The sequence below is a fragment of the Anopheles marshallii genome, chromosome 2, assembly GCF_943734725.1.
Source record: "Anopheles marshallii chromosome 2, idAnoMarsDA_429_01, whole genome shotgun sequence".
In the NCBI taxonomy this organism is placed as follows: Eukaryota; Metazoa; Arthropoda; class Insecta; order Diptera; family Culicidae; genus Anopheles; species Anopheles marshallii.
In genome coordinates, this window is record NC_071326.1 from 55327867 (window position 1) to 55342108 (window position 14242).

Genomic DNA, 14242 nt, shown 5'->3' on the forward strand with positions numbered 1-14242 from the left:
CTGTGCAAATGGCGATACAGGAATAGGTGAGTAATGTGCATACGCTGTTTGGACTTTTAACTTATATTTAAAAAAACAGTTGTTTTCGAATTTGTCCGATCATATGGAAGAAAGAGTCATCGTGCGACCGCTTTATCGTCGAAAATATGCGTCCCTGACGCTGTTCCCATTTTATGTTTTAGTTATACGATAAGGTGATTGTTTTTCACTCGCAATTGCGTGATCCAAAGTGTTCCACAAACTACAATATATGGTGGTAGAGACTTTAATTGTGTTTGGGGCTTCTTTCATAACGCAAACATACAACGTTACACCCACTGGTTAAAATTTATACGAATAGTTGAAAATAAGTCATTTAAGTTTGTCGCAACTAGTCATATATATCATTCAAATTCAGATAAATAGTTAAAATAAGAACAATAAATGAATCTTGATTTTGAAAAATATTGCATAGAAATGTTTTAATTTCTTTAAATGTTGAAATAGATTCTTTCAATTCTTTTGTTCAATTCATAGCAATGAACTGTTTTTAAAGTTGAACTAATACATCGTGAAATTGTAGTCGGATACTACATTATAACAATTGGAGGCACAAAGATAGGCGTACAAACATTAGAATACATGTACAAGCATGAGAATCAGATAGTGAGCGGGCTAGAATAATTAAGAGAGGCGCAGAAGCGCAACAGAGACAAAGCATAGTACCATCAACACCAATAATTAGAGATCAAATGCATCCGATGCATTGCCTGTATTTGTAATGACCGTGAGATGGACCTGATGGAAGTAGCCTCGATACTTTTAAGAGCAAAACTGCATCCCAGTTGTGAGGCTAACTCCCAACTATGGAATAGTTTGCACTAAGTGAAACATTGGCGAATGGTTTGCCCGAAAGGCCACACTGTGCGTTTCGTCGCGTAACGCTTACTTGCATGGTCAGCACCGTGCATGTGTCTGGTGGTGTGTCACTTGCTTGTACAAAGGATGGATAGCCAGTAGCAGTGTACAGTTCAGTGCGTTCAGCTGTTGATCAAACACCGATGTCGAAGAGTGTGACTCTGACACAAACGACTAGAGATAGAGTGGGTTCGAACGGCTCATCGAACAGACGGAGTGTTTAGATCGCCCGTGATCGCGAGTGAACAGCATAGTGTGCGTGGGTGTCGCTATTTGCTAACAAATCTTGAATTTTGACGTTACGCGAGCCAGAGTATTACGAAATACTACAAGAACATTTAAGGGGCTTCTTGTTTGCAGTGGTGACGTGTCCGGCATGTAAAACATAGACAAATAGGCAGAACGATTTTTCCGCTTAGTTGTAGATGGATTTATACGCAGTTGCGTTGGTGAATTTCCTTTAATTGTGTGGATAGTAAGAACCGTGCGGAACAAAGAATTTCAATGCGACAAAAGTTGTGTAAGAGCGCATAGGTGATACAATGATGTGGCTTCTAACGATCGTTAATTACTAGTACAAACTTGGCTCTCAATTTTTCCATTTGTAAAGTGCCTGGGTGTAGAAAAAAATATTAAATCTCATTCCTATAGGTGGTTGTCTATATAGGTTGTCTGAAGTTGAAGACACGATTATATTGAAACAGAACAAAAAGTTTAAGCAGTTTTGAATATTCATAATGTTTCGCACGCACGTTTAGCATTTTAATTCCATAAAACATTCTATAAAAAAATACGGGCGTGCTATATAACTTTGTTTTGTTTATGTTTTTAAGCGAGGTTGTGTGTGAAAGTGTTTCTTTTTAGTGCCTTCTACACCAACAATACGTACATAAAAGGGCGTATGCGTATGCGTGCGTTGGTTTCATTTGCTCATCACTAACATTTAGGTGTGCGATAAGAGCATTTATCTTATCATATATCACCTTTTCCATGGTGTGAAAGGTTCCAAAAGCATAAAAACTACAACACATTTTTAGACTGCTGCAAGTTGAACCCAGCTTCATAAATAATTTATGCGATGGGATTGTGCTGTGGTGGAACAGATCGTGTGACAAAACATTCTAAAGAAGATATTCAGCAACCTGCGGAAAGTAAGCGTTCAATGATTTTAAATAAATAATGAAAAAGATTGTTAGAATGTAATACGTGTATGCCGATACCAACAAATATTTCTATTGCATTTCTTTTATCATCAGGCGAACCACTTAAATATGATCCTGACTTCAAAGGACCTTTATCGAAACGATCGTGTACGGATCTTCCCTGTTTGTTTTTATTCGTCACTTTTCTGTGTGCCTGGGGTTACGTAGCATACTATGGTAAGGAAGTGAGGTAATGACTGATATGCACAGAGACTAACAGTATGAAAATCAATTTTTTAGCTGTTCAACATGGTGACTTAAATCGACTGCTCGTGCCGATTGATTCTGATGGACGGAAATGTGGTGTTGATAGCGAAGTGCGTGATGAACCATATCTTGTGTTCTTTAATATTACCGAGTGTGCCAAAATTGATGTGCCAATATCCGGTTGTAGCACTACACAGGTTTGTAACGGATCGCACTACACATTGTCAAATAATGATAATTTCTTGTTTGTATTTAATTATTTGTTGTATAATTTTAGGTGTGTGTTAAGCAATGCCCAACTGAAAATTTTGATTTCGAAACCGCAAATTGTAATCCTTCAAATCTTAACGACATTCGCACAAAATTGATATGCAAACAAAACGTGAAAAAGACTGACCTAAAGACATGTCAAATTATTCGAGAGTACATAAAAAACGAGAGATGTGCACAAACAGTTCAACAGAGTACCTCATGTAAGTATTAGATCTAATAATAGATCATGATCCGAGATCATCAAATTACTTTCATGTTGATGAAGGCAACACGTTGTCATTAATGTTTGTAACGCATGGACTATGTTTACATGAGCATCATAGTATCTAAACAGAAAATTAGGATAAAAGCAGATATTAATGACTTCCTTCTCCGAGTGTTGCAAGTGACATCGTGTTCCTATAACCAACAACTACTATTACTTCCAGTGGCAAATCGATGCGTATCTAACATTCCTGAAGCGCAATGTGCACTCGTGCCCAAGCGATTCCAACAGCAGACGGGTGCCAGTACCAAATTGCACCTTTCATCTGAACAATGTAAAGAAAAACGTTATCTTGAAAACATGTTGGAAGAAAAAATTACTAAACTACAATCCTTTCTGGCAAGATATGTGAATAATCTCATATCCGTTGTAACGAATGACAATAGCGTGCATCAGGTTTGTGTTTTTTCTTCTGTTCGTTCTGTTTGTTATGATGTGCTATGATCAACTTACTTCACCTTATGTAGTTATGGCATTGCTAATTGTTGTGCTGCTAATATAACATTTATTTCTACAATTAAAAAGGTTACAGTTACAATTAATGATAAAAATACATTTCACGCAAAGGAAACCGACTGTACTTCACCAAGGCATGTAGAAGAGAGCGAGTGTGTGTATCGATCACGTCACTAGGAGGTCATCTCCTGTCCTGGCTTAAACGTGGTACCACACATTAGAAGATCTCCACCACTTATTACCCAATGAAATGCACTAATACATTACAAACTAACCATTTGTCTTCAGTTGTAAAGTTAGAACATCTTATACGAGTTGTGTTGGAAACATTTGCCGGGTACTTTTTTAAATAGTTGTCATTTATTAACATGCTCGAAATCATAACACTATATTCATCATCACTCTACTATCAATGCTTTATTACTTATATTACCTTCCCTGTCTTTTCTTTTCATATATTCTCTCTCACGTCCGTTTATCATAAAATCCACGATATTTTGTTCATCATATCACGATCGGTATTGTATACGATTTATCAGTCTCAAAGCGATGCATTCCAGATGTGGGAACAATCAGTAATGGGGCTCGTAATGTTCAGCAATCAGTGGACGAAGCGATAAAAAATTTGAAACTTTTTATTGGGGTAGGTGTACTTTCTGTTGGTTAAAGAGCTTTGGTTATATTGTGTTTTTTACCTATTGTATAATTCTACTATAATTTAATTCTTTAGAAAGTATTATTGCAAAAATTAAACTTTTTTTCACTAATGACGATTTACTGGCAAAGTAAAGCTCAGCATATTGGGGATTATGTCGAACTTTTATTAGCATTTAAAATAATACTTCTATTATCTACTGCGTAGAACAATTTAAATAGGCGGTGTTAAAAATAAGATTAAATTAATGTGTACTACTACTGCATTCTTTACCATTAAAAACACGCGCTTATACACAGGCCCATTTCGTTGCCTTCTTCTCTATTGTCACAAATCGGACGCTAAACCGTCTTCATATACTTACACAAACTAATATTATAGAACTTGTTTTAACTTGTTGTTAAACTACTTTGCTAGTGTAGAGCTAAAATTTTGGCGCATTAAATTCGATTTCATTTCTGAAGATCCAGTTTCCTTTAATATTAATGCAAGCGTACTTCTCTGTTGCAGACAAGCCAAATGATTGTGGAAGATATATTGGAGTCGTGGCGCATGATATTGGTCTTCGTCGCATGTTCTGTGCTGGCTAGTTTGGTTCTCATAACGATGCTTCGATGGATTGCAAAACCAATGGTTTGGATTTCAATTATTGGCGTCATTGCAGCACTCAGCTACGGTGTGTACTACAGCTTCCGAGAATACCAGAGCATTCGTGCCAATCCTGTTGCAGCGCATGTAAATGTGTCTCCAAATCTCAGTTCGCTAGTAAACTCTTGGTTTAAGTCGGATCAAACCTGGCTTTGGATACTTATTGCCCTATCGATTGTTCTGATTGTGCTACTCCTGGTTGTGTTGGTTCTGCGCAAGAGAATTGTTATAGCAATAGCGCTTGTGAAGGAGGGTAGCAAGTAAGTTCATAATGCAATACGATGTCATCGACAATATTAATTATGTTTTTTTTTACTTTCAGGGCTGTTAGTGCTAGTTATTCTACAGTGTTTTTCCCCCTTGTACCATGGATCCTGCAGGCTGCCGTTATTGTGTTTTCTTTGCTGGTTCTGTTGTTTTTGGCGTCCATTGGCGATCCCGTGTTCAAAATCAATGGACTAAACACATCAATTACTTGCTTGTGCAGCAACGGATACAAGGAAGGGGACATTTGCGATCCTGTCGTATTCAACGAAAATTGTAAAGATACTAGCAGAGCACATGACCAAGGTCGATGCATGGATGCCGCGTGTCACTTTCAGGAGGTGGATAGTCCTTCCATAGTAGGATACTTTCATGTAAATATGTTACTTTCGAAACTTATTAATTGTTCTAGTTGAACTGTCTTGCTAATCTTCCGTTCTTTTCATTTTGTTTTTAGGCTTTGAATGTGGTTGGATTTTTCTGGTGTATTTGCTTTGTATCTGCGTTCAGTGAAATGGTGTTAGCGTTTACGTTTGCCACATGGTACTGGACACGGCAGAAGTCCCGCCTGCCATTTTTCGTTCTAACGCGTGGTGTCACTAGAACGATTTTCTATCATCTGGGCACGCTAGCGTTCGGTTCTTTAATTATTGCCATCTGCAAAATTATCCGAGCCTTTCTCGAATATGTAGATCACAATCTAAAACGCTACGACAATGGAGTGACGCGTGCCATTTTATGCTGTTGCCGTTGTTTCTTCTGGTGTTTGGAAAGCTTTTTGAAATTTTTGAACACGAACGCGTACATCATGTGTGCAATTTATGGTAAAAACTTTTGCTCTAGTGCAAAAGATGCTTTCAGTCTGCTCACGCGTAACGTACTGCGAGTAATTGCACTCGATAAGGTGACAGGATTCTTGTTTTTCTTGTCTAAGCTTCTGCTTGCTTCCGGTATGGCAGCCATAACGTACACATATTTCGATAGTAATCTGCCGAAAACACCACTAAACTACCCGTTCGTACCAGCTGTGTTTGTGTTCATTGGAACATACATTATTGCATCCATCTTCTTTAGCGTTTATTCTGTTGCTGTGGACACCTTATTTTTATGTTTTTGTAAGTACATTGTCATCCAAAAAGTAATTAAGTAACAATTCTAACTATTTTTTTTATTTGTTGCTGTATTCCAGTGGAGGATATCGAACGTAATGACGGTAGTGCCGAGCGACCTTTCGTTATGTCTAAAGGATTGCTAAAAATATTGGGGAAAAAGCAAAAGTAAATTGATGTGTGATTACCAAAGATTGCACTACCCTAAGTGCACATAATCGCAGAAGAAGTTTGCAAATCAAATAAATTCAGCAGCAATAAATATTGACAATGTGTGGTCTACCATTAAATACCGCGCATCTTGAGGCCAAATGTTCAGCAATCCTGTATATATTTGGAGTGAAAGCTGTTTTGCTGTGTGAATGATGTGTGTATCTAAAAGCGTACACAGATAATTTAAGGTTAAGTCTATATTTTTATACTAATTTATATGCAATATCATATGAACGATACAAGCAAATGCAAGAGAATGTTGAGCAGGCTAAGCAAGGCATTTAAAACAAAGTATGAATTGTGATCGAAATGTGAAAGGATAGGGTTTAACAAACATCCACCATAATATTTTCAAATATGAATAATATACCCATATACTCGTCATCATACGGATTGCAATTTTTGATATCTTACTTTTGTATAATAAAGCACTAATATTGAAATCTTGATCAAAATAATCAGATGTATTAATATATCAGATAATAATTAGATCTGAAATCTCTGTGCTCCGGTTTAGCACGCAGTGCGGGGAATTTTGTGCATGAATGTTATTGGAGCATTGTGTATTAATAAAACATATTTTATAAAGCTGTAGATTTCACGAACTTATTCATTAAAGCAAATACTGCAGAAAGGATAATGAAATTGAAATTGGTTGGTAGCCGGTTATGAAGTCTTCATACAGAGATCAGCGTCTTAATTCATGCGCACAACTCCAAAGGAGAGACTTCTCACAGCCAATCTTAGCTTCTACCTCCACAACAGCGTAAAATTTCCAATTATGAATTGGTCCACAAATCCATTTGTTTGTAGCCAAATCAGAAGTTCCTTCGAGCAGCAAATTGGCAGCAACCTTTGCCGTTTCTAATGTACAATAACGACGTATGGTCTCTACTACCCAATAGTTCATACCTACTGTATGCTGACGACGTCAAACGATTTATGCCTATGTTAGAGTGATTGGTGTATTATTGTCACATTCTAAACTGTTTATCATTGTGTACGGAAAAGTGTACTGAAGCACTGTTCAACGCTATGCTGTACGTATATAAGCAATTTGATAAACAGATTTCCAATGTAAATTCACTGGTCACGCTAACCGCAAAATACGATGGGTTGGCAGATCCTCTATTCACTGTCACTGTCAGGATATCTGGTAATTTAAACGGCGAAAGGGATATGTTCCGTACTTTGAATAATCTGTAGCATCCGTCAGGGTGGCAAGCTCTCCGCTGTTTGAACCCGACTTCCTACGCATCCTAATCGGAGCCGCGATAACGATGTCCCGACCCTCCTGCTCTCTTATCCCTGGACATCCGTGCTTCTCAACTGGCGGCGAGCAGCCGTGGGTGTCCAGCTGCGTACGCATCCAACAATGATAAATAAAATAAATTTGCCCAAAGCTTCCTTAAAGGCTATATTTTACTGTCTGAAAATTTGTAAAGGATCGCACGTTTACCCGTTTACTTCAATTCCTTGGGCTCGCTGATGACATCAATATCATCAAACGGACATTTGTACACCCGATTGAAGCGTTTGGCCTTAAGAATGGAGGATCGTTGTGGCGAAGACAAAATACCTGCTTGCCAGAAGCTCCTATGTGTAGACGGCAACGATATGGGCCTGGACGATACGAGCGGAAGATACCAATGCTTCCAACATTTTCGAACGAACATACATATATTTATATTTTTTTATTCGTAGTAACTTGCGAAGTATGCATGATTCCCTAGAACAAAGTGTCTTCAGATTTCCCCACATAGGTTATTATTCCGAAATCACGATTGTGCTAAGGTAACCATACTGTTCTACAATCTAGCGATTATTACCTCCCTTCACAGCTTCATGGTTTGATCTTGTTTGTTTCATTGTTTCAGTTCATTGTTTGAACTGGTCACCTTATCCATCAGTCCAATTACTATAATTCGAAGTGTGCCTTAGAAAGTTCCTTGATAACAACACCACTTATCGAATAGTTTTTTTATATACATGATTATTAGAGTTTAAATATCTTAAAGATAATTTCGTCTCTCTCAAAACTGTGTTGGGGATATCATCATCAACAACAATTTAGGTGCTTCCATGAATGTTTTATGTTACGAGTTTTGAATCATTAGTCTTGTTTCGTTTTGTATTACAAATAAATTATTTTCAATTGTCGTTTTCTAAACATACCTTTGTTGCGAGAATATTGCATGTAGCTTGCATGGCCACTTAATGTAACTCGTATTTTCGTTTTAAGAAGTACTAGAGTATGTTGGGGCAGCTCGGTGGCATAATGGTAACGGCGCCGGTCTTCTCACGAACGGACCGGACCAAAATCCCATCCGGACCAATCCCCTGTGCACAGGACTGACTACCCAGCTACGGGTATTTAAAGACACAGAAAGCCAGAAATGGCAGGCTTTCATAGACCTCTTGAGGTTGTTTTGCCTATAAAGAAGAAGAAAAAGAGTATGGAAAACTTACGCTATCCTTCGAATGGCGCCTTACAGATCCACGTATCAACAAAGCAAACTCTCGTGTATACATAATTTGATAGTATTCATCTGAAAGTATTCACCATAGTGAATGTTACACTTAATTCATGGGCAATGGGTTGGAATATTAAGGAATAATCAATGCTTCTAGTCCAAACCCCAATTGGTTAGAGAAGTTGTGTTGAAGGTTACCCAATTTCACACTTTTATTGATCCATACACCAACAGACACGTGAATGATGTTTTTCAAAACATGGCCTTGTCTCGCTTTACAAAACTCCATCAAATCTCGATCATTCTTCCACAGATCACTCTATTACACGGGAATGTTGACTCTTTTGATGACCAAATAATAATCGTACGAACTTGCTAATTGATCATCGCTGATGATTAGCAACTTTGTGATATGATTATTTGAAGTGCGAATCGAAATTCAGATACGGAACACTGAACCAGATGTGAACCGTCGATATCTTTGTTCTGAAATGTTCAAGTTAGTCTTAAATGTATCGTCAGTCCGATCAGATCGTTTCCTAAGATTAATCGGCTAACGACGTCCCGGTAATGCGTTAAGCCGTGGGTTAAAAAGGTTTTCTTTATTCAGGTGTGTACAAAAGCTATATTTTTTCGCATTTTGTGTAATGTTACCCAGTAGAGTTCCACTAACCGAATGGAACGTCGTGAACAATTGGTGATCAAACATTGTGGCATTCGGAAGCAAAAAGTAGTGCACAAAGAAAGCTATATAAATTATAGCGCAGTACATCTAAAAGTGTCGCGTTAAAAATTCGGCAGTGATCGGTAAATGTTTCGTTTGCAAAATGTGATCGATATATGTATAGCCGTTTTTCTTATTTTTTCCTCAAATTTGTAGTATTGTGGATTCTGTGTTACGTTATACTTTACGTTCCGTCAAACGAACGATTGAATGCAATTTTACAGCTCATTTTAGACAGTTCGTTCCAATAGCCATTTATCACGTGGGTGTTAATTCAATGCCAAGTTGTACAAAACATGCCTTCTGTACAAAAAAATGCTTTTCACATTTCCTTTGATAGTCGCATATACGGATAGGTTTTATCATTGATCAGTTTGCGAACGCGTCACGATTGGAACAACAACACGCGTTGCTAACATGGTAGTAAGCTCACAAGTACAGACGTTTGAATATAATGCACGAATTGTGTCAAGCTAGTTCTCGATGTATTCACCGCCGTATGTAGCCTATGAAATGATCATATTAACACACCTGTCAAATGTGTTCTATCAACAAAAGTCCTTTCATAAATGATCCGATGCGCACCTGTTACTTCGTGGTAAAAGACAGCAGGTGACGGAGTCCGCGGGGAGGAGGGCCTGGGGGGTGGGGTTTAGGGGTGCAAATATTTCCCCTTGAAATGGACAGCAATCTTTTCCAGCTACGTGCTGTTATGTTTGATAAATCAATTGGCCATTATAATTCCGCAATGTGCTAAAGAGCGATGATCTATATTATCCAGAGATATCTATATTATATTTGAGGCGATATGCATTGAAATGTTATATTTCTTTGATTTTCAATTACGTCTAACTTTACATGACGCACTTCTGTGCACATTTTGTGCTTCAACTATTCTTTTACAGGCTTTCAGAACACAGAACGAGAAAGGGCCAAACCAGTAACTCCCGTAGGTGTGCGACCATTTGGCAACAAAGATGCCACATTCTCGCAACTCCAACGGGGTTGCAAATCCTGCCTATAGTCGTGATGGCAACGAAACGCCAGAAAGGGCTGGTGGCCGACGCTCAAGGCCCAAAATATCGCAGGTTATTGTCACCCGTCCACATTACCAACAGGAGGATCTCAACAATGCCTTCAATTACTTCAAACCGAAGTCCAGTTTCTACCAGGACGCAATGGAAAGCATGCGCGAGATGGACACCAAAACGTGTGTTACGGGGTTATTTCCGATCTTCAAATGGCTTCCTGAGTATTCGTTTCCTAGCGATTTCATTGGAGACCTCATCAGTGGCTTAACGGTCGGTGTGATGCACATACCACAGGGAATGGGATATGCACTTATAGCGAACATGCCTCCAATCACTGGAATCTATACAGCATTCTTCCCCGTTTTAATTTACTTTTTGCTAGGCACGTCGAGACATAATTCCATGGGTATGTGTGCCACACAGTGGACTGCTCCTTATATGTTGGATAAAGTTTATTTATGTTATACCCGATTTGCTATACAGGTACATTGGCCGTAGTTTCTATCATGACCGGTAAAGTTGTCTACAATCACTCTGGCGAGGGTTCCAACTACTCCAACCTGGAGGTCGGAACTGCGTTGTGTTTTTTAGTCGGTATAATTCAGGTAACTGCCCGTACCTGAACATGTAGCTAAGGAACATTCATACGAACAAACCTTCGTCCTATCACTTGCAGCTTGTAATGTGTCTTCTCAGGATGGGTGCAGCATCATTTTTACTGTCCGAAGCATTGGTTTCCGGATTCACCACTGGTGCGGCAGTGTACGTGTTTACATCGCAAATGAAGGACATTTTGGGTGTTACACTTCCGCCGCTGGGTAGTAGATTCGAAATTGTTTATGTATGTAGACGAGAGCCACCGTTTATATTTTTTACTAATCCGACAATTTTATGTATTTCGTTCTTAAGACTTATTACGAACTTGGGAAAAGAATACCTGATACAAATCTGGTGAATTTGGGAATGGCGAGTGTTGCCATCATAATACTGTTGATCAACAATGAGATCATTAAGGTTTGTAACATTTTGTTATAGGTTGTAAGGCTTGCAATATTCACTATCTTATGATTTTAGCCACGCTTAGCCAAACTGTGCGTCATTCCAATCCCGATCCAGCTCATTCTCGTTGTCAGTGGCACCCTGTTATCGATTCAGTTTAATCTAAAAGAAAATTATGGATTAAAAGTAGTTGGATCAATTCCTCAAGGGCTGCCAGGTGAGCAATTCTCATTAGTTGCAGGTGCTCAATAGCACTGAGGTGACTAATTCATGATTCATGAGGACCAGGACAACATTTTTAATGGAGAAAACCAATTCAATAACGAAGCTTCTTTATTTATCCATTTCTAGCACCTAAACTTCCTAATTTCGACATTATACCAGAAATTCTCACGGAAAGCATTACAGTAGCGATCGTTGGTTACACCGTATCTGTATCGTTGGGGATCATATTTGCAAAAAAAGAACACTATGAAATTGGCTTTAACCAAGAACTGCTGGCACTGGGGGCAGGCAATGTATTCGGATCGTTCTTCTCGTGCTACCCGTTTGCAGCATCATTGTCCCGTGCTGCGATCCAGTATTTGGCAGGCGGAAAAACGCAAATTACTGGTCTCGTTTCATGCAGCTTACTGGCGGTAGTGTTACTGTTCGTAGCATCGTTTTTCCAACCGTTGCCCCGGTGCATTCTAGCCAGTATTATTGCCGTATCGGTGCAAGGCTTGTTGATGCAATCTAGAGATCTACCAAAGTTCTGGCGGCAGGGATTCTTCGATGGCGTTACTTGGATACTTACCTTTTTGTCAGTGGTGTTTATATCAATTGACGTTGGTTTGCTGGTTGGATTTGTACTCAGCGTTTCAAGCATTTTTTTCCGAGCACTCAAACCGTACATGTGCCAGATGGGTAATGTGCCCAATTCGGATGTATACTTGGATATAACTCGCTACGAAGGGGTGCGTCACAAACTGGATAAGCTGTTGTTTTAAGTGTCATTCTATAGCATTATTTTTTCATACTTTTTCCAGTTGATCGAGCATCGTGGCATCAAGATCATACATTACAGCGGTGGACTCCATTTTGCTTCACGTGCCGTGTTCAAAAACAACATCTGCCAGTTTCTTAATATAAACCTAGCCGAAGAAACGAAACGGCGCAAAGCGCCAGATTTCGTTGCAGCGGACGATGCAATCAAGTTCCTAATACTGGACTTTACAGCCCTCAGCTATATTGACCCTTCTGCCATCTCAACATTTAAAACGTTCGTAAAGGAACTGGAGGTAGTCGATGTACAAACTCTGCTCGCCGGCTGTTCACCATTGGTGTTTGAAAAGATGAAGAAATGCAACTTTATCGGTGGCGAGGAACATTACGTTCGCACTTATCCGACTATTCACGATGCCGTCCACTACGCCCAGAAGCAGTTGAGATTGCGAGCTGGCGTTGTGTCGCAAATGATTGAAGAAGTACGATTGTAAAGCTTTTTCTCGAGTTTACTGTATTACTCGCAATGTTCTGCTTAGAGTGAAGTGATGCTTCTAGAATTGTCGCTTATTAAAATTGTATATAATGGTAAGAAAATGCGCCATCCAGAATCATAAAAATCAGTGAAAACAATAAAAATAAAGAAGTTCTTCCCCTTATTTGATGTTTGGATTTTGGAAGATTTGGATGTTTAAAAAATGAATAATATACAATTTACCAGGGGTTCATTAAGTCTTGATATAGCTTAGATTAGGATTTTGTAAAATATTACTTTATTCTTGGAATAAAGCGATAATAGAACAATATTTGTTATCTGCGTTACGATTTGTTAAATAGGGTGGAGCGGGGGTTTCCCTTTTTATTACGTAACAAACAGTATTAACAAATTCCTTGTTATCTATCTACTTGTTGATCAATGTGATCTATGAGTTCGAATACTATTTCAAAATATTATAAAAAATCTAGATAACATTTGTTGTTTCTATTGAAAGCTACGTTTACATAAAATAGTTACAACATATCTTCATAAAAAAATCGTACTTCGTATTACTTCACGAGCTCCACATTTTACTCGAGCCAGAATCAAGCGGTACGAACGATTTGCCAGAGAATTTAAATTAGGGATTCAAATCAAACGATGTCCTTGTATTTGCTGAGCATCGACATCATACAGAAATTGAACAAAAAATCGATAGGACTCAAATCAGGGAAGCCAAACAAAATTTGGTCTGAAAAGTCGGTTCAATAATGTAAAAACCACGTTTGGACCAAATTCCCGACCAAGTTTTGAGGTACCGTCCTGCTGGAACACATAATAGCTCTGTGGAACAAATTCATCATGCTTTCTTTTTTTTCATGCTTTTCTTTGACAGTTTTAATTGATAGTTAGACAGAGCAGAAGAGCATGATGATTTTTCTCGCAGGGAAGCGATGCACTTGAGATGCTTGGCATGTTCGTATTGGATTCAGGAAAGCTATCGCATATTCGACGTAGCTGCTGCAGCACGATTTTCTCATCCGAACAAAATAATTCTTAACCCTAATTCCCGGCAACCTTTTTGTGCCGTGCCCTCCTGTTGGAGATGTTCTAGTGTGTGGCTACTACGCTTAAGCCACTCACAGGTGACAGGACATGGCCACCTGATGACGTGCAACAGCCACACACACACTCGGGAGCTCTCTCTTCCACGTGCCTTGGTGAAGGACAGTCGGCTTCTCTGCGTGCAATATATTTTTATTAATTGTACTGTAACTTTTAATTGTAGAAATAAATGTTGTATTAGCAACACAACAACTGGCGACGAGGATACAAGAGAAAACAACGGCTGATAAACTACGGT

General features: G+C 38.8%; 2 protein-coding genes across 2 annotated transcripts; both read left to right on the plus strand.

Moving 5' to 3' along the window:
• The first annotated feature begins 1975 nt into the window (after positions 1 to 1975).
• LOC128707098 (choline transporter-like 2) lies at positions 1976 to 6148 on the plus strand. The gene is made up of 9 exons (XM_053802044.1): positions 1976 to 2048; positions 2154 to 2276; positions 2340 to 2503; positions 2584 to 2779; positions 3008 to 3240; positions 4466 to 4863; positions 4926 to 5241; positions 5325 to 5982; positions 6057 to 6148. The coding sequence occupies exons 1-9, from the start codon at positions 1976 to 1978 to the stop codon at positions 6146 to 6148; spliced, it is 2253 nt and encodes a 750-aa protein (XP_053658019.1).
• A 4216-nt stretch (positions 6149 to 10364) lies between these two features.
• LOC128707188 (pendrin-like) lies at positions 10365 to 12895 on the plus strand. The gene is made up of 7 exons (XM_053802136.1): positions 10365 to 10824; positions 10902 to 11023; positions 11095 to 11259; positions 11328 to 11432; positions 11493 to 11634; positions 11769 to 12373; positions 12446 to 12895. Exons 1-7 carry the CDS (start codon positions 10365 to 10367, stop codon positions 12893 to 12895), a joined length of 2049 nt encoding a protein of 682 aa, XP_053658111.1.
• The last annotated feature ends 1347 nt before the right edge of the window (positions 12896 to 14242 follow it).